General features: G+C 38.5%; 1 protein-coding gene across 22 annotated transcripts in view; it reads left to right on the top strand.

Moving 5' to 3' along the window:
- LOC308618329 (uncharacterized protein) overlaps positions 1–19,553 on the top strand; it is a 465,534-nt gene that overhangs the window by 114,714 nt on the left and 331,267 nt on the right. For 19 of the 22 annotated variants that reach the window (XR_014015999.1, XM_081236021.1, XM_081236020.1 and 16 more), the window contains one exon: positions 542–624. The exons of the other annotated variants lie outside the window; for them this stretch is intronic. Coding sequence is in view for 18 of the 19 variants with exons in the window: in XM_081236021.1 (XP_081092147.1) it covers positions 542–624 (83 nt within the window). In the remaining variant the exon portion in view is untranslated. The remainder of the gene's footprint in view (positions 1–541; positions 625–19,553) is intronic. 22 annotated transcript variants of the gene reach the window in all.

Here is a 19,553-nt window from a genome sequence, read left to right as displayed (position 1 = left end):
CACTCTCTGTTCATTCCATTGACCTATGTGTGTATCTGTTCACCAATACTACACTGTCTTTATTACTGTGGTTTTATAGTAAGTCTTGAAATCAAATCATATGCAACTTTCATGTTTTTCTTTTCAAAAAGTTTGTTCTTCTAGTTCCTTTGCTTATTCATATACATTTTATAATCAGCTTGTCAGTTATCTGCAAAATAATCCTGCTGGGAATCTGACTGAGTTTGTAATGAACTTATTGATCAGTCTGGGGAGAATTGACATCCTAATGGTATTTTCTCCAATTCATGAACAACATGATTTATCTCTCCATTATTCAATCTTTGATTCTTTCTTCAGTGTTTTTAGTTTTGAGGATGATGATCCTAGGCATTTTTGACCTCGTATTTTGTGACTGTTATACTTGTTAGTGATAAGTGCTTTTTGGTCAGTTTCTTGATATTTTTTATGTAGGAAATGATATCTGAAAATAAAGTTTTATTTCTTCCATTCCAATCTGTACTCCCTTTAATTCTTTGTATTGCTTTATTGCACTGCCCAGGACTTCCAGTATGATCTTGAATAGCAGTGGTGAGAGTGGACATCCTTGCCTTGTTCCCGATTTTGGAGGAAGACATTATGAATGTATGTATGTATTTTGGTAGATGACTGTATTAATTGAGGTTCTCCAAGGAAACAGAATCAATAGGATATATATATACACACACATATTTATTTATTTGTTTATTTAGAGGAATTGGCTCACACAATTATGAGGGAAGGAGGCTGAGAAGTCCCATGATCTTCTGTTTCCAAGTTGGAGACCCAGGAAAGCTAGTGGTGTAATTTCAGTCCCAGTCTGAAGGCCTAAGAACCAGGGGAGCCAATAGTGTAAATTCCAGTCTGAGGGCCAGGGGAGACTGATTCCCAGCTCAAGAAAACAGGCAGGAAGCAAAAAGGGTAAATTCCTCCTTCCTCCACCTTTTTGTCCTATTCAGGCCCTCAATGGATTGATGATGCCCACTACATTGGGAGGGGAGCAATCTACTTCACTGAATCCACTGATTCAAATGCTAATATTATCTGGAAACACAGTCACATACACACCCAGAAATGATGTTTAATCTGGACATTCCTTGGCCCAGTCACTGTGAAACACAAAATTAACCATCACAATGTCCTTTATCAAACTAAGGAATTTCTTTTATATTCTTTACTGAGATCATAAATGCATGTTGAAAAATTTCAGACTTTTCTACATTTATGGATATGATCATGTTTCTTAATCTTTAGAATGTTGGTATGGTAAATTACACTGATAGATTTTCAGATGTTTGCCCAGCCTTGCATTTCAAGACAAACACCACTTGGTTATGATGTATTACCTTCTTCATATATTGCTGGATTCAATTTGATATTATTTTGTTTAGAATTTCTGTATCTATGTTTGTGAGGGATATTGGTCTGTAATTTTCTTTTAGTGTTGTTGCCTGGTTTTGGCATAAGGGTAATTCTGGCCTCATAATATGATTTGGGAAGAGTTTCCTTTTCTTCTATTTTCTGGAAGAGATTGTGTAGGATTGGCTTTACTTCTCTTAAATATGAAGAAATTCCTTTAGTATATCATTTGGAGCAGATCTGTTGTCAACAAATTCTTTTAGTTTTCTTTCATCTGGTAATATCTTTATTTCACCTTCATGTCTAATGGATATTTTCATTGACAATAAAATTTGGGGTGGACAGTTCTTTTCTTTCAATATCTAAAATATTTATTTTACTATTTTCTGGTGAGAAAACTACAGTCTTTTGAATTGTTGTTCCCTAAATATAATTTATCGTTTTCCTCTCACTACTTTGAAGATTTTTCCTTTATCTTTGGTATTTGTGTTTGGTCATGATATGTCTGAACATAATTTCCTTTGAGTTTATCTTGTTTAGAGTTTACTAAACTTCTCGAATCTCTCAATCTATGTCTTTCACTAATTTGGGGATAATTTAGCTAGTATTTCTTCAAGTATTGTTTTCTACACTATTGTTTTTCTCTGTCTCCTTATAGGACTTGAGGGACAAAGTGTTAGAACTTTTGATATTGTTCCACAGGTATCTAAAGCTTTATTATGCTTTTTTTTTAATATAGTCTCCTCCATTCCTTAGATGCAATAATTTCAGTTGGTATATCTCTGTGAGTTCCCAGATTCTCTTCTGTCTCCATCCTATTGAACTCATAAGTGAATTTAAAAAAGATTACATATTGTATTTTTTTAGTTGTAAAGTTTTCATTTTTATTAGTTTTTAATTCTCTACTGAAAACTTCTATTTTTCCATTCATTTCAAGTGTGTTTACTTTTAACTAATAGAGGAATAATCATTCTGTGCAATTCTAATTTTTGAGTTGCTTTGTGCTTGGCAACTGTTGATTGTTTTTTCTTTTGTTAATTCATCATATTTTCTGGAATTTTTGTATATTGAGTACTTTTGGATATTTACTGCACCCTTTGAACATTATGTTTTGAGAGTCCGGGTTCTGTTAAAATTCTATTGACAATGTTCTTAATTTTGTTGTTGTTTGAGCAGCCATTTAACTTGTTTAGGGTCAGATCATAATTTTTTTTCTCACCTTATTTAGTACTGGTTTCAATATCAGCTTAGCTTCCAAACCTTTGCCACGTTGCTTTGGATCTGTGCCACTTATGTGCCACGCAGGGATAAGTCAGGAACTCGGATGATGCTTTATATTATAGTACAAGTCTCAAAGCTTTTTCTACATTACTGTGGGTCTTCCCTATGCACTCACAACTCAGACATGAGCTCAGGACTTTTGCTGATTTATACATAGAATTAAGGAATTCCCTTCTTCAACTCCCTTTTCTATTGGGTTCTTCTACACTTTCTGTCTTGCAGAGGACCTTTAGCCCTGGTCACTGGTCCAAAAGGTTAAGTTTCTTTTGGCGTCTTAGGTGTCACCACTACATTTCTATGATTGGGGTACACTCACAAATTTATATCATGAGGGAAAAGAGAAGAAAAATCCTGGGAAATTCACACTCATATGGATTCCTTCCTCTAGCTTTGACTGTCCCTCCCTAATCTGCTTTTGTACACTATTCAGTATCCTCAGTTAATTACTTTCTATATTTTTGTCCAGAGATTTTAGCTGTAATCAGTTGGGGAGTTAGGTTATAGTAGGTTTATACAGTTTGGCTAGCAACAGAAATTTTTATAAACATAATTTTTAATAGTTACATTATAATCCACCTTATAAATATTCTAAAATTTAGAACAGTTTTTCTATTTGAGAACATTCAGGTTTATTTCATTTTGGGGGAGTTTTGTCTAAAAACACTACAGAGAACATTATTATTGAAAATAAACATATCTCCACATATCTGATTATTTAAGAATAAGTTCCTCTAATTTCATTCACCAAGTCAAAGCATATAAGCATTTTTACTGCTAAGCCATTTTGACTTTATCTGGTAAATGATGGGACACATGTGCTGTAGTGACTTTATCAGTTTTGTGCTTTAGACAGAAAACTCTGGTGGCTCTGTGGAGAATGGGCTGAATATGAAGGAGCTGGAAGTGGAGGGATCATTCAAAGGTCAATTACAAGGTTTTGAGTTAGAAACTTTAAGTGCATGAACTAGGCAGTGGTTATAGAGACAAAGAGGAGGAGATGGCCTCTGAAGTTATTTTTGAAACACAATTTTGGAGACAGAGAAGACAGGACCCCAAGATAACTCAAGAATGACCTGGGCTTCAGGTGACTTGGTGAGCCATGGAACAGGAAGCAAGAAGGAGAATAAAAAGTGCTCACTTGGAAAATTGTTGAGGGAAGTGGTGCTGCTACAGAAAATCCAGGTTTCAGTAGAGATGAGGAGATAAATGGAATATTCCATGGGAAAATTTAAGGGAACTAGAACAGTTCTTTGGAATACCAGGGCATGGTGGTAAGGAATGAGATAAACATCATTAAGGAGAAAGCAAAAGGCAAAGGGGAGATTTAAACTGAATGGAAATGAGGCTGTGAGGGGAGGTGAATGACTAGAGTATGAAGTTTAGAGATAGAAATAAAATAACAAAATTAAGTAAAAATCTCCACTACCCAGTGGATCTGTGATCAGAAGTATTTCCTGGTGGATGCCACTTTGTTCCTCAGATGACTGGGAAGGAATTAATCCCTCAGCAGGAAGTATGCCTCAGCCTTGTGGTTAGGTCACTGACAGTTTATTTGTCTCTTTAAAGATACTATCTGGTAACCAGCTAGTATCTACTTCTGGTTCCCAAACTCCCCTCCCAAATCCTGTTACCTCCATCCCTACCCATATGCTGAAACTTCTGTCACTGGCGAACTCTTTGTTGACACTGAGAGAACTTAAACATTGCATCTGGCAGGTTGTGTGACTTCAATAAATTGTGCAGCCTCTCCCAGGTGAAGTTTCCTCAGCTGTAAAGTGAAGAGGCTGGGCTAGATGATCTCAAAGATTCTTTGTGGCTCATTCTTTAATTATATCCTTAGCATAATCATGTTTTTAAATCTGTTTTATAAACATTTGGAGAATATAAATAGCACAAGCTGTTTGGTCAATTACTCATCCAATCCTTGATCATGAAACCATTTTGAATGCATTATTACCAGACTAAGCAAAAGCTTGCAGACTGAACTATGATATTAGACAGATATCACTAATGGGCAAATTGTGGGTGAGGAGTCGTGGATGGGGAGGTAGAAGCTGTGCTAAATCTTTCCAACCAAAGTTATATCCACCAAACTGATGATTTAAGCATTGGCAACTAATGGTACTTGTTTTGCAGTTGTCTAGTAAAACTCTGTAGTAGAGGCAGGAAGCATGAAATTCTGAACCTTTAATACCCAATATAGGGGCAAATCAAACACAGACAGCATTTAGGGGGTGATTGTGATGAATGAGTAGAAAATAAAAATCAACACGCTAATGTGGAAGTAACTCAGTTATTTGGGTTTTAACAAACACATTCTAGGGATTCTCATGAAATATTTCTTATATCTATACCAGGAATGATAGTTAGGTGTAGCTCTACTGGATTTAGAATATTGAGATGCCTTCAGGTCTCCTGAGTATGCTCCTAATATCCTGGTTGCCTGGGCTCCTTTCTGGGGATTTTTCTGAACCTCCTTACGACTCAGCAGCTAAATGTGTAATGCCTGGAGTACCCTGCTCCTATGCAGTGGCTTTCACTGATGTCTGTGTGTCTGGATTATGTAGGTGATTACATATTTTGATTTTAACTCCTGTCCATACCTAGAAGTTTTGTTTTAAAACTTTTAAAATGAGTTGACTACATTAAAACATTAGGATATTTCAGATAAAATCAGGATTTTCTATTTTTCTTGATAAATAAGAAGATCTGTTAAGACTAGGTCTAAATTCCAGCATGGCAATAATTATCAGGAGCTGCATAGTTACTGCAATCTCCAGATCAATAGAACATTCCCAAACCCCGCCACCAGACAAAACAGACATGCTTGTGCTTTATTTATTTATGTTATCAGCCTTTCTCCTAAGGGAAGGTGACCACATGTCCTGGTTTGCCTGCAGCAGTCTTAGTTTACCCCTGTTTATCTTTAATTCATCAATATTATCCCCTTTGCTGTCAAAAATGTCCTGATGTGGATCAACAATTATATGGTCATGCTATTCAGAGAGATCTGAATCTGTGTTCTCTGATATAAGAAAGTGATACAGTTAACTATCAAGAATTTGTATGCTTAAATAATATTACTTTTTATTTTGGATATGATCCTTTACATACAAATTTTATTAAGTGCCTACTAATTGTAAGGCACTGTGCTAGAAGCTGGGGATAGAGTAAGATCAGGAAGAGACATGCTTTCTTTTCTTAAAAAATATGAACTCTATTAGAAAAGCTAGAGAATTACATAAGAATTAAAATAAAGTCTGATGAGTAGTACCTTAGAAGAAATAAAGGGTTTATGGGACCATATAGAAGAGAACCTAAACTTGTCTACACACCAAGGGGAGGCTTCCAGCAAGAAGCAGAGACCTGAAGGATGTTAAGGATTTCTTAGATTGGAGGAGGGGAGAATGGGAGAATGTTCTAAAGAGTGGGAACTACAAAAATGAAGGTCTCACCATGAGAAAGTGGCAGGTCAAAGAATGAGAAAAAAATCTCTGTGTCACTCTAGAATAGGCTTGTCTAGGAGGTAGAAATAAGCAATGAAACTGGAGATATAGGTGGGGACTTGCAAGCCATGTTTAAAGAATCGATCGTTTGTTACATAGGCAATGGGTAAGGATTTTGGCAGCGGAGTGAAAGGAAAGATCATTCTAAACAAGTTGTAAAGTAGATAGGAGGGTAAGGAGGCAGTTCCAGTAATTCAGGGAAATAGTGGTGATATGGCTTTAGAATAGAGATAGTGAGATGGAGGAAAATGGGTATTCCAAGCAGTATTTAGGGGATAAATTGGCAATATGTAGAGGTTAACTACTAAGTGTGGGGAGAAATAAAGGATACCTAGATTTCTGGATTGGAAAATGGAGATGGAGCTGTCTTTCATTGAGATAGGGAAGACTTGAGAAAAAAAGTAAATTTGGGGTGGGGGATGATGTGAGCCAGTTTTGGACAAGCTGAGTGTGGAGTGCTATGAGATGCCTAATAAAGATGTCCAATAGGTAGTTAGAGATATCTTGGGTTAGATTGCAGGACAAAAGGATAGATTGGGACTATGGATTTACAAACCACGTATGAATGAAAGCAATCTTGATACATCGTATAGATGGAAACAATCATGATGTAATGTGATAAAGGTTATAATAGAAGAATGCATCAAGTACTAGCAGAACATTATTTCATAAGAGAAATACATATTTTTTACTCTGTATAAAACACAAAGAAAATGTTTTCAAGAAAAAGTTGGCTATGAAAGATTAGATTGGACAATCAGTAGAGAAGGTTGTGGGATTGAGAGGGCTTTATTTGCTTATTTGTTTTAGACAAATGACACATTGATCATGTTTAAATGTTGATGGAAAGAAACCAGTAGAAAAAGAGGCTGAAGGTCCTGGTGAGAAAGCAGAGAGAAGAACAGGATAAAAAGAGGCTGAGTGTAGTTGAAAAATAGAATCAACGGCTCTACATATTGAGTTAAAATTCTTTTCTTGATCCAGAGGGACTATCTCCTGCTAATTATAAATTACATGATTAGCTTTTTAAGTAATATTATAACAAATACATACAAATCTAGTGCACTTAAAATCCATTTACAAACAACCCATTCCCTGTCAAAAAGACATTTTTTTCCTCTGAGTTTGTCTTCTAGGTCACCACATTGATGAAATCTTCAATGTTTTATAAAATCAAATACGTTCACTTGGAATATTGCTGGCTCCATTAACAGCTATTTCCCCAGCTCCCCCTGTTTACCTCCTGGATTCTTGAAAGGTAGCTCTCAAATTTTGTCAGGACAATCTCTCTAATGCTCACATCACCTGCTCTTACCACTAGTTTGTGAATTCTTATTAAGGTAATCTGACAATGCATACACATTAAACTTATGGAAATGAAATCAAAGCACCTTTCTTTGTTCCTGGAAGCCGGGAGGTAGAACGTAAACCATTAACTGACCTCTGTTTTTATTTAGGCATTGAAGGGTGGCTTCATTTTTCTGGAGATTAGCAGAATCAACAAGTCACAGTCAGCTTAGGCAAGACATCAAGTAAAAGGAGAAAATAGAGAATAACATAACTTTTATACTTAGCCCTTTTTTACAAGGAACTCAAGGGATGTCACATGCATACACTCATTAATATCTCAGAATTTTCTCAGGCTATGAAAAGCATTTTGTAGTTAGAGCAAGGAGCTATTTGCGTAGAACAAGAATTCTTAACTCCTTTGGTGGTTTAACAATGGCTACATTGATTGAGAAAGTTCCCATGCTAGAACCTAAAGATCAGGGCAGAAAATAATATTCAATGTAATAGCCAGTATTTTGACTAAAACATCACTGAATCATTGAAGAATAAACTACATTTCTTTAGTTTGTTCAGAGTCTTCTGGTACCAGCATACAAATAGTTCCTGTTTTCTGGAATAATCTCTGCTTTTCAGATCCCTCTTCTCCTATCCAGAAGGGAATGGAGGCAGGTCCTGGAATCATACAGACAGGGATTCTATTCCCAGGTTGGTTGCTATGGGATCTTGAATGTTTTATTTAATCCTTGTTCTTTCATTTGTAAAATGGGGAAAAATACTCTCTCACACAGTTGCCACGAACATTAAGTAGGATTATGAAAGGGCCTGACATGTGGTGGAAACTTCACAATGATCTGTTTTCCTCCTTCTTCCAAATGGAAATTAAATGTCCAGGCTAATGCAGTTTCTCCCTTCCCTGCATCCTTCCATTCTATTGTGCCCCACATAATCACTATTCTTTACATATTCCCAAATCCATATTCCCTACTCCACCTCTGATTCCTTCATGTTTCATAAAAGCATCTGAATAAAGAAAAGTAGGAAACATTACTTTTAGGTAGCCAGAGCCCAATTTATAGAAACTGATTACCTATTATCTTTGTAAAGGCATTTTCAGCAATAGGAGGTCAAGTCTCTACTAAGTTACACCACGTCAACAAATTAAAGAGAAAATTTTGGTTCAGAATTTGAAATTTTTAACAAACATATTATACAATATTGTATTTGTTATGTTGATTTGGCAATGATGTTAAAATCTGGCAATTACAATACATACATAATAATTCAAAGATGAACTTGTAAATTGTTCATTTTTCTCTAGCTTTTTTCCCCTATTGGATGGTGGAAAATTGATACCAAAATATCCCTTTCTGGGTGACTTCAAATTTCTAGAATGATTGCTTTTGTAAAAAATTTTTTTTCTAACTTATATTGAGAGGTCTTAATTTTACTTTTGAAATATGATTGCTAAAGATAGAAAGCCAGGTCACCAGGAGAGGAAAAGAGGGTGATCTTTCCAATTAACATAAAAATCTTTTTCATATCAGCCATTTGAGGGGTGTGGATGGAAAGGAAGGCAGAATTAGCCTAACAATGATTGCTTATTGAACTCCTATCAGGCAAGTTGATCCTGATCCACATCATTGCTGTTACCTATGTAAGTGGATTGTTTTTAACATCTGTAGGTCATAAAATTGTACACCAAGAAGAATATTTAAATATCAAGTTGTTATTTTAAGCTTTTGTAATCATTTTTTCCTGTACTGGTAAATCTTATAGAAAATACCAGATTATGTATTTTGTTTTCCTATGTTCAAACACTTTGCTTAGATTTTATTGTTTTTTATTTTTTAATATCTTTATTAGAGTATAATTGCTTTACAATGGTGTGTTAGTTTCTGCTTTATAACAAAGTGAATCAGCTATACATATACGTATATCCCCATATCTCCTCCCTCCTGTGGATCCCTACCATCCTCCCTATCCCATCCGTCTAGGTGGTCACAAAGCACTGAGCTGATCTCCCTGTGCTATGTGGTTGCTTCCGACTAGCTATCTATTTTACATTTGGTAGTGTATATATGTCCATGCCACTCTCTCACTTCATCCCAGCTTCCCCTTCCCCCTCCCCATGTCCTCAAGTCCATTCTCTATGTCTGGTCTTTACTCCTGTCCTGCCCCTAGGTTCTTCAGAACCTTTTTTTTTTTTAAGATTCCATATATATGTGCTAACATATGGTATTTGTTTTTCTCTTTCTGACTTCACTCTGTATGACAGAATCTAGGTCCATCCACCTCACTACAAATAACTCAGTTTCATTTCTTTTTATGGCTGGGTGATATTCCATTGTATATATGTGCCACATCTTCATTATCCACTCATCTCTCGATGGACACTTACGTTGCTTCCATGTCCTGGCTATTGTAAATAGAGCTGCAATGAGCATTGTGGTACATGACTCTTTTTTGAATTATGGTTTTCTCCGGGTATATGCCCAGTAGTGAAATTGCTGGGTTGTATGGTAGTTCTACTGTTAGATTTTAAGGAACCTCCATAGTAGCTGTATCAATTTATTTTCCCACCAACAGTGCAAGAGGGTTCCCTTTTCTCTACACCCACTCCAGCATTTATTGTTTGTAGATTTTTTGATGATGGCCATTCTGACTGGTGTGAGATGATACCTCATTGTGGTTTTGATTTGCATTTCTCTAATGATTAGTGATATTGAACATCCTTTCATGTGTTTCTTGGCAATCTGTATAGCTTCTTTGGAAAAATGTCTATTTAGTCTTCTGCGCATTTTTGGATTGGGTTGTTTGTTTTTTTTTGATATTTAGCTGCATGAGGTGCTTGTATATTTTGGAGATTATTCCTTTGTCAGTTGCTTCATTTACAAATATTTCTTCCATTCTGAGGGTTGCCTTTTTGTCTTTTTTATGGCTTCCTTTGCTGTGCAAAAGCCTTTAAGTTTTATTAAGTCCCATTTGTTGATTTTTGTTTTTATTGCCATTTCTCTAGGAGGTGGGTCCAAAAGGATCTTGCTGTGATTTATGTCATAGAGTGTTCTGCCTATGTTTTCCTCTAAGAATTTTATAGTGTCTGGCCTTATATTTAGGCCTTTAATCCATTTTGATTTTTTTTTATTTTTTATTTTTTGCGGTACATGGGCCTCTCACTGTTCTGGCCTCTCCTGTTGCGGAGCACAGCCTCTGTACGTGCAGGCTCAGTGGCCATGGTGCATGGGCCTAGCCGCTCCGTGTCATGTGGCATCTTCCTGGGCCGGGGCACGAACCCGTGTCCCCTGCATCGGCAGGTGGACTCTCAGCCACTGTGCCACCAGGGAAGCCCTTGAGTTTCTTTTTGTGTATGGTGTTAGAAAGTGTTCTAATTTCATTCTTTTACATATAGCTGTCCAGTTTTCCCAGCACCACTTACCGAAGAGGCTGTCTTTTCTCCACTGTATGCTTTTGCTTCCTTTATCAATGATAAGGTGATCATATGTGCATGGGTTTACCTCTGCTCTTTCTATCCTGTTCCATTGATCTATATTTCTGCTTTTTGTGCCAGTACCATACTGTCTTGATTACTGCAGATTTGTAGTATAGTGTGAAGCCAGGGAGCCTGATTCCTCCAGCTCCGTTTTTCTTCCTCAAGATTGCTTTGGGTATTCGGGGTCTTTTGTGTTTCTATACAAATTGTGAAATTTTTTGTTCTAGGCCTGTGAAAACTGCCATTGGTAGTTTGATAGGGATTGCATTGGATCTGTAGATTGCTTTGGTTAGTATGGTTATTTTCACAATGTTGATTCTTCCAATCCAAGAACATGGTATATCTCTCCATCTATTTGTATCATCTTTCATTTCTTTCATCAGTGTCTTATAGTTTTCTTCATACAGGTCTTTTGTCTCCTTAGGTAGGTTTATTCCTAGGTATTTTATTCTTTGTGTTGCAGTGGTAAATGGGAGTGTTTCCTTAATTTCTCTTTGATATTTTTCATCATTAGTGTATAGGAATGCCAGAGATTTCTGTGCATTAATTTTGTATCCTTTTAGTCTACCGAATTCATTGATTAGTTCTAGTAGTTTTGTGGTAGCATCTTTAGGATTCTCTGTGTGTAGTATCATGTCATCTGCAAACAGTGACAGCTTTACTTCTTCTTTTCCAATTTCGATTACTTTTCTTTTCTTCTCTTATCGCTGTGGCTAAAACTTCCAAAACTATGTTGAATAATAGTGGTGAGAGTGGGCAACCTTGTCTTGTTCCTGATCTTAGTGGAAATGGTTTCAGTTTTTCACCATTAAGAACAATGTTGGCTGAGGGTTTGTCATATATGGCCTTTATTATGTTGAGGAAAGTTCCCTCTATGCCTACTTTTTGGAGGGTTTTTATCATAAATGTGTGTTGAATTTTATCAAAAGCTTTTTCTGCATCTATTGATATGATCATATGGTTTTTCTCCTTCAATTTGTTAATATGGCTTATCACATTGATTGATTTGCCTATATTGAAGAATCCTTGCATTCCTGGGATAAACCCCACTTGATCATGGTGTATGATCCTTTTAATGTGCTGTTGGATTCTGTTTGCTAGTATTTTGTTGAGGATTTTGCATCTATGTTCATCAGTGATATTGGCCTGTAGTTTTCTTTCTTTGTGACATCTTTGTCTGGGTTTGGTATCAGGGTGAAGATGGCCTCAGAGAATGAGTTTGGGAGTGTTCCTCCCTCGGCTATATTTTGGAAGAGTTTGAGAAGGATAGGTGTTAGCTCTTCTGTAAATGTTTGACAGAATTTGCCTGTGAAGCCATCAGGTCATGGGCTTTTGTGTGTTGGAAGATTTTTAGTCACAGTTTCAATTTCAGTGCTTGTGATTGGTCTGTTTATATTTTTTTTTCTTCCTGTTTCAGTCTCGGAAGGTTGTGTTTTTGAAAACATTTGTCCATTTCTTCCAGTTTGTCCATTTTATTGGCATATAGTTGCTTGTAGTAATCTCTCATGATCCTTTGTATTTCTGCAGTGTCAGTTGTGACTTCTCCTTTTTCCCTTCTAATTCTATTGATTTGAGTCTTCTCCCTTCTTTTCTTGATGAGTCTGGCTAATGATTTATCAATTTTGTTTAGCTTCTCAAAAAACCTGCTTTTAGTTTTATTGACCTTTGCTATTGTTTCCTTCATTTCTTTTTCATTTATTTCTAATCTGATCTTTATGATTTCTTTCCTTCTGCTAACTTTGAGGGTTTTTTTTTTTTCTTTCTCTAATCGCTTTAGGTGTAAGGTTAGGTTGTTTATTTGAGGTGTTTCTTATTCCTTGAGGTAGGATTGTATTGCTATAAACTTCCCTCTTAGAACTGCTTTTGCTGCTTTCCATAGGTTTTGGGTCATTGTGTTTTCATTGTCATTTTTTTCTAGGTATTTTTTTATTTCCTCTTTGCTTTCTTCAGTGATCTCTTGGTTACTTAGTAGCGTATTGTTTAGCCTCCATGTGTTTGTATTTTTAACAGATTTTTTTCCTGTAATTGATATCTAGTCTCATAGCATTGTGGTCAGAAAAGATACTTGATACGATTTCAATTTTCTTAAATTTACCAAGGCTTGATTTGTGACCCAAGATATTATCTATCCTGGAGAATGTTCCATGAGCACTTGAGAAGAAAGTGTAATCTGCTGTTTTTTGATGTAATGTCCTATAAATATCAATTAAGTCTATCTTGTTTAATGTATCATTTAAAGCTTGTGTTTCCTTATTTATTTTCATTTTGGATGATCTGTCCATTGGTGAAAGTGGGTTGTTAAAGTCTCCTACTATGATTTTGTTACTATTGACTTCCCTTTATATGGCTGTTAGCATTTGCCTTATGTATTGAGGTGCTCCTCTGTTGGGTGCATAAATATTTACAATTGTTATATCTTCTTCTTGGATTGATCCCTTGATCATTATGTAATGTCCTTCTTTGTCTCTTGTAATAGTCTTTATTTTAAAGTCTGTTTTGCCTGATATGAGAATTGCTACTTCAGCTTTCTTTTGGTTTCCATTTGCATGGAATATGTTTTTCCATCCCCTCACTTTCAGTCTGTATATGTCCCTAGGTCTGAAGTGGGTCTCTTGTAGACAGCGTATATATGGGTCATGTTTTTGTTTCCATTCAGCCAGTCCATGTCTTTTGGTTGGACCACTTAATCCATTTACATTTAAGGTAATTATTGATATGTATGTTCCTATTACCATTTTCTTAATTGTTTTGTGTTTGTTTTTGTAGGTCTTTTCCTTCTCCTGTGTTTCCTGCCTAGAGAAGTTCCTTTAGCATTTGTTGTAGAGCTGGTTTGGAGGTGTTGTATTCTCTTAAGGTTTGCTTGTCTGTAAAGGTTTTAATTTCTCTGTCGAATATGAATGAGATCCTTGATGGGTAGAGTAATCTTGGTTGTAGGTTTTCCCTTTCATCACTTTAAATTTGTCCTGCTACTCTCTTCAGGCTTGCAGAGTTTCTGCTGAAAGATCAGCTGTTAACATTATGGGGATTCCTTTGTATGTTATTTTGTTGCTTTTCCCTTGCTGCTTTTAATATTTTTTCTCTGTATTTAATTTTTGATAGTTTGATTAATATATGTCTTGGCATGTTTCTCTTTGGGTTTATCTGTATGGTACTCTCTGTGCTTCCTTGACTTGATTGGCTATTTCCTTTCCCATGTTAGGGAATTTTTCAACTATAATCTCTTCAAATATTTTCTCAGACCCTTTCTGTTTCTCTTCTTCTTCTGGACCCCTATCATTCGAATGTTGTTGCGTTTCATGTTGTCCCCGAGGTCTATGAGACTGCCCTCAATTCTTTTCATTCTTTTTTCTTTATTCTACTCCCTGGCAGTTATTTCCACCATTTTATCTTCCAGCTTACTTATCTGTTCTTCTCCCTCAGTTATTCTGTTATTGATTCCTTCTATAGTATTTTTAAATTCAGTAATTGTGTGTTCATAGTACAATTTGTTTGTTTCCTCTTTAGTTCTTCTAGATCCTTGTTAAATGTTTCTTGTATTTTCTCCATTCTGTTTCCGAGATTTTGGATTATCTTTACTATCATTACTTTGAATTCTTTTTCAGGTAGTTTGCCTATTTCATCTTCATTTATTTAATCTTGTAGATTTGTACCTTGCTCCTTCATCTCTAGGAAATTTTTTTGTTGTTTCTTTCTTTTTTTTTTTTTTTGATGTGTGGGGCTGCATTCCTGTCTTACTGGTTGTTTGGCCTGATACATCCAGCACTGGAATTTACAGATAGTTGGATAGAGCTGGGTTTTGGTCCTGAGATGAGGACCTCCAGGAGGCCTTACTCTGCTTTATATTCCCTGGGTTCTGAGGTTCTCTGTTATTCTAGCTGTTTGGACTCAGAGCTCCCACCACAGGAACTCGGTCCTGACCTCCGACCTGGGAACCAAGATCCCACAAGCTTCATATCACGGTAAAAAAAAAAAAAAAAAAAAGGAAAAAAGAAATAGAAAAAAGGAGCAGTACAGTATCAAAGAATAAAAAACAAAATAAAATGAGAATGATAAATAATACATTAGGAAAAATAAAAGTGTGTTTGAAACAACTGCAACAATGTAAAATATAACCAGAACAGAAAAAAGAAGAAAAAAAGGGGGGTAACAAGCTAAAAGGAACAGAAGAATAACAAAGTATAAAGAATAAAATTAGAAAAATAAAAGATTTATTAGGGAAAATAAATATAGAAAGGGATCAACAACAGTGAATCAACAAGGTAAACCAGGACCCCAATCTAAAAGAAGAAAAAAGAGAAGAAAGAAAAAGGCCTCGGTGGTTTCCCTGGTGGCACAGTGGTTGAGAGTCTGCTTGCTGATGCAGGGGACACGGGTTCGTGCCCCGGTCCGGGAAGATCCCACATGTTGTGGAGCGGCTGGGCCTGTGAGCCATGGCCGCTGAGCCTGTGCGTCCGGAGCCTGTGCTCCACAATGGGAGAGGCCACAACAGTGAGAGTCCCCCTTACCGGAAAAAAAAAAAAAAAAAGGTCTTGAATATGGGAGTGGAGTTTAGGTCGGGAGTGGACCTTAGTCAGGGGTGGGGTTTTGTGTGGGGCAGGACCTAGGTGGGTGGGGGCTGACATTTGAGCATGGGGCGGGGCCTCTGCTTAGGACCTGTGCAAAAGGGGAGAGGCAGCATGTCCAATTGAGGGCCTCTGGAGTGTGGAGTTCTGGAGTTTGGAGGTAGGGCCCTGTGTGAGGGTGTGTGGGTGGGGTTTAGGCCCAGCTCGTTGCGGGGGTCTCCGAGTGTAGAGGTGGGGCCCTGGGTGGGGTTGTAGGGGTGGGGCTTGAGCTCTGCGTGGCAGGAGGAAGGCTTGCAGGGTGGAGGATTAGGCCCAGGAGCCAAGCAGGCTTCCTGGTGCCTAAGTGGACAGGGAAAGCACTGGCTGCATTCCCTTCCGTTCCTTCGTGCCCCTGTCCCCCACCATCTCCCCCAGGGTCTCCTCCATCGCCGCTGGACCCCTAACTGTGCGTGGGTCCCATTGGGTGTAGGAACTCCTTCCCTCCCCAAGACACCTCAGGGGTGCTGGTCCTGGAGGTCCAGCCTTTACTTTTCATCCCCCTTCCCTTCCGCCCATTCCCTCAGGACCCATGTGGCTGGAGGGGGCCTAGGTGGGTAGAGGATCAGGCCCGGGATATCAACAGGTTCCTGAGGGTCCAAGTGGGCAGGGGAAACCTGGCTATGCTCCCTTTTGATCCTCTGCCCTCCCAATGGTCTCCCAATTTCCCCCTTTGGGCATGGGATCCTTTCCCCTCTCCCAGCTGCCCTTCAGGGGCACTAGTCCCATCCCTCCTCCACTTCTCCTCTCCCTTCACTCCCCCTCACACTTCACATCCTACCCAGTTGCTGGGGTTTCCTCCAGTCCCCTTATGTGTCCGTGGTACCCCACTGGTGCCTGGTAGGTTCCCTAGTTGTGAGGAGATGCGAAATCCACATCCTCCTAGTATGCCATCTTGACTCTGACTCTGTATAGTTAACTTTTAAAGAAACTTCCAAACTGTTTTCCAAAGTACTTGTAACATTTTACATTTCCACCAGTAGTTTGAGAGTTCCAATTGGTCCACATTTTCACCATCACTTGGTGTGATTAAATTTTTAATGTTAGTTAATCTAGTGGGTGTTTAATTGTGGTTTTAATTTGCATCACTGTAATAACCATTGATGTTGAGCACATTTTAATATACTTATTTGGTATCTATACAACATTTTTGGTGAAGTATGTTTTAACTTTTTGCCCATTTTTATTGGGTTACTTATCTTCTAATTATTCAGTTGTAAGAATTCATTATATATTACAGACACAAGTCCTTTGGATTTGTATGTTTTTCATATATTTCAGCCCAGTCTTTGTCTTGTCTTTTCAGTATTTAATAGTGTACTTTAAAAAGCAAATTTCTTTTTCATTTTTTTTATTTCTTAAAAAATTTTTATTGAAGTATAGTTGATATACAATATATATCTGGTGGGGTTTTTACCTTGCTCCTTCATCTGCTGTGTGTTTCTCTGTCTTCTCATTTGCTTAACTTACTGTGTTTGGGTCTCCTTTTTGCAGGCTGTAGGTTCGTAGTTCCCGTTGTTTTTGGTGTCTGCCCCCAGTGGCTAAGGTTGGTTCAGTGGGTTGTGTAGGCTTCCTGGTGGAGGGGACTGGTGCCTGTGTTCTGGTGGATGAGGCTGGATGTCTTTCTGGTGGGCAGGACCACGTCTGGTGGTGTGTTTTGGGGTGTCTGTGGACTTATTATGATTTTAGGCAGCCTCTCTGCTAATGGGTGGGGTTGTGTTCCTGTCTTGATAGTTGTTTGGCGTAGGGTGTCCAGCACTGTATCTTGCTGGTCATTGAGTGGAGCTGGGTCTTAGTGTTGAGATGGAGATCTCTGGGAGAGCTTTCACCATTTGATATTATGTGCAGCTGGGAGGTCTCTGGTGGACCAGTTTCCTGAACTCAGCTCTCCGATCTCAGAGGCACAGGCCTGACACCCGGCCATAGCATGAAGACCTTGTCAGCCACACGGCTCAGAAGAAAAGGGAAAAAGAAAGAAAGAATGAAAGAAAGAAAAATAAATAAATAAATAAATAAGTTATTAAAATTAAAAATTATTAAAAATAAAAAAGTTAAAAAGTAATAAAAAAAAGAAAGAAGAGAGCAACCAAACCAAAAAACAAATCCACCAATGATAATAATGATAACAAGTGCTAAAAACTTTACTAAAAACAACAACAACAAAAAACGGACAGACAGAACCCTAGGACAAATGATAAAAGCAAAGCTATACAGACAAAATCACACAAAGAACCATACACATACACACTCACGAAAAAGGAAAAAAAAATCTATATATAAAAGAAAAAAAGGAAGAGAGCAACCACAATCAATAAACAAATCTACCAATGATAATAAACACTAATTACTAAACTAAGATAAACATAAAACCAGAAACAAATTAGATGCAGAAAGCAAGCCCCAAGCCTACCATTGCTCTCAAAGTCCACCGCCTCAATTTGGGATGATTCTTTGTCTATTCAGGTATTCCACAGATGTAGGGTACATCAAATTGATTGTGGAGATTTAATCCACTGCTCCTGAGGCTGTTGGGAGAGATTTCCCTTTCTCTTCTTTGTTCGCACAGCTCCCAGGGTTCAGCTTTGTATTTGGCCCCGCCTCTGCATGTACATCACCTGAGGGCATCTGTTCCCCGCCCAGACAGGACGGGGTTAAAGGGGCGGCTGATTAGGGGCCTCTGGGTCACTCAGGCCAGGGAGATGGAGGGGTATGGAATGCGGGGCAAGCCTGCAGTGGCAGAGGCCAGCATGACGTTGCACCAGCCTGATGTGCACTGTGTGTTCTCCCACGGAAGTTGTCCCTGGATCACGGGACCCTGGCAGTGGCGGGCTGCACAGGCTCCTGGGAGGGGAGATGTGGATAGTGACCTGTGCTTGCACACAGGCTTCTTGGTGGCTGCAGCAGCAGCAGCCTTAGCGTCTCATGCCCATCTTTGGGGTCCACGCTGATAGCCACGGCTCGCGCCCATCTCTGGAGCTCGTTTAGGTGGCACTGTTAATCCCCTCTCCTCGCTCACCAGGAAACGAAGAGGCAAGAAAAAGTCTCTTGCCTCTTCAGCATCTCCAGACCTTTTCCCGACAGACTCCCAGCTAGCTGTGGGGCACTAGCCCCCTTCAGGCTGTGTTCAGGCAGCCAACCCCAGTCCTCTCCCTGGGATCTGACCTTGGAAGCCGGAGCCTCAGCTCCCAGCCCCCACCCACCCCGGTGGGTGAGCAGACAAGCCTCTCAGGCTGGTGAGTGCTGGTCGGCACCGATCCTCTGTGTGGGAATCTCTCTGCTTTGCCCTCTGCACCCCTGTTGCTGCGCTCTCCTCTGTGGCTCAGAAGCTTCCCCCACCACCCCCTGTCTCCACCACTGGAGGGTCTTCCTAGTGTGTGGAAACTTTTCCTCCTTCACAGCTCCTTCCCCGAGGTGCAGGTCCCGTCCCTATTCCTTTATCTCTGTTTTTTCTTTTTTCCTTTGCCCTACCCAGGTACGTGGGGAGTTTCTTGCCTTTTGGGAAGTCTGAGGTCTTCTGCCAGCGTTCAGTAGGTGTTCTGTAGGAGCTGTTCCACATGTAGATGTATTTCTGATGTATTCGTGGGGAGGAAGGTGATCTCCACATCTTATTCCTCCGCCATCTTGAAGGTCTCTCCCAGATTATTTAATTTTTAAATATCAGTAATTAAATATCAATTTAATTCTTCAGTGATTGGATAGTATTCCTCCCTTATGTGCCTCCTAGAGTGTGAGTTGATTGAGATAAAAAACTGAACATCTTTTTGGGCTCAATAGTTTTGCACTTGTAAGAGTTGTTCAATAAATATTTGGTGAATGAATGCATAGATAGATGAATAAGTGAATGAAAACATTAATGACATTAATACTGAATATTTACCCAACAACTTTAAGAATTTTCGATTGTCAGGTGACTTTTTCCAGTCACACCAACCTATTTGATATTTTGTTCTGAGGAAGGGAAAGAGGGAGAGAACAGAGAAGACAATTATAATAAAAACAGAACCAACAAAATCT

Source organism: Mesoplodon bidens, assembly GCF_964165515.1.
Source record: "Mesoplodon bidens genome assembly, chromosome: 5".
NCBI classification, from domain to species: Eukaryota; Metazoa; Chordata; class Mammalia; order Artiodactyla; family Ziphiidae; genus Mesoplodon; species Mesoplodon bidens.
Note: the sequence above shows the minus strand (reverse complement) of the source record. Positions and strands in the feature narration are given on the sequence as shown.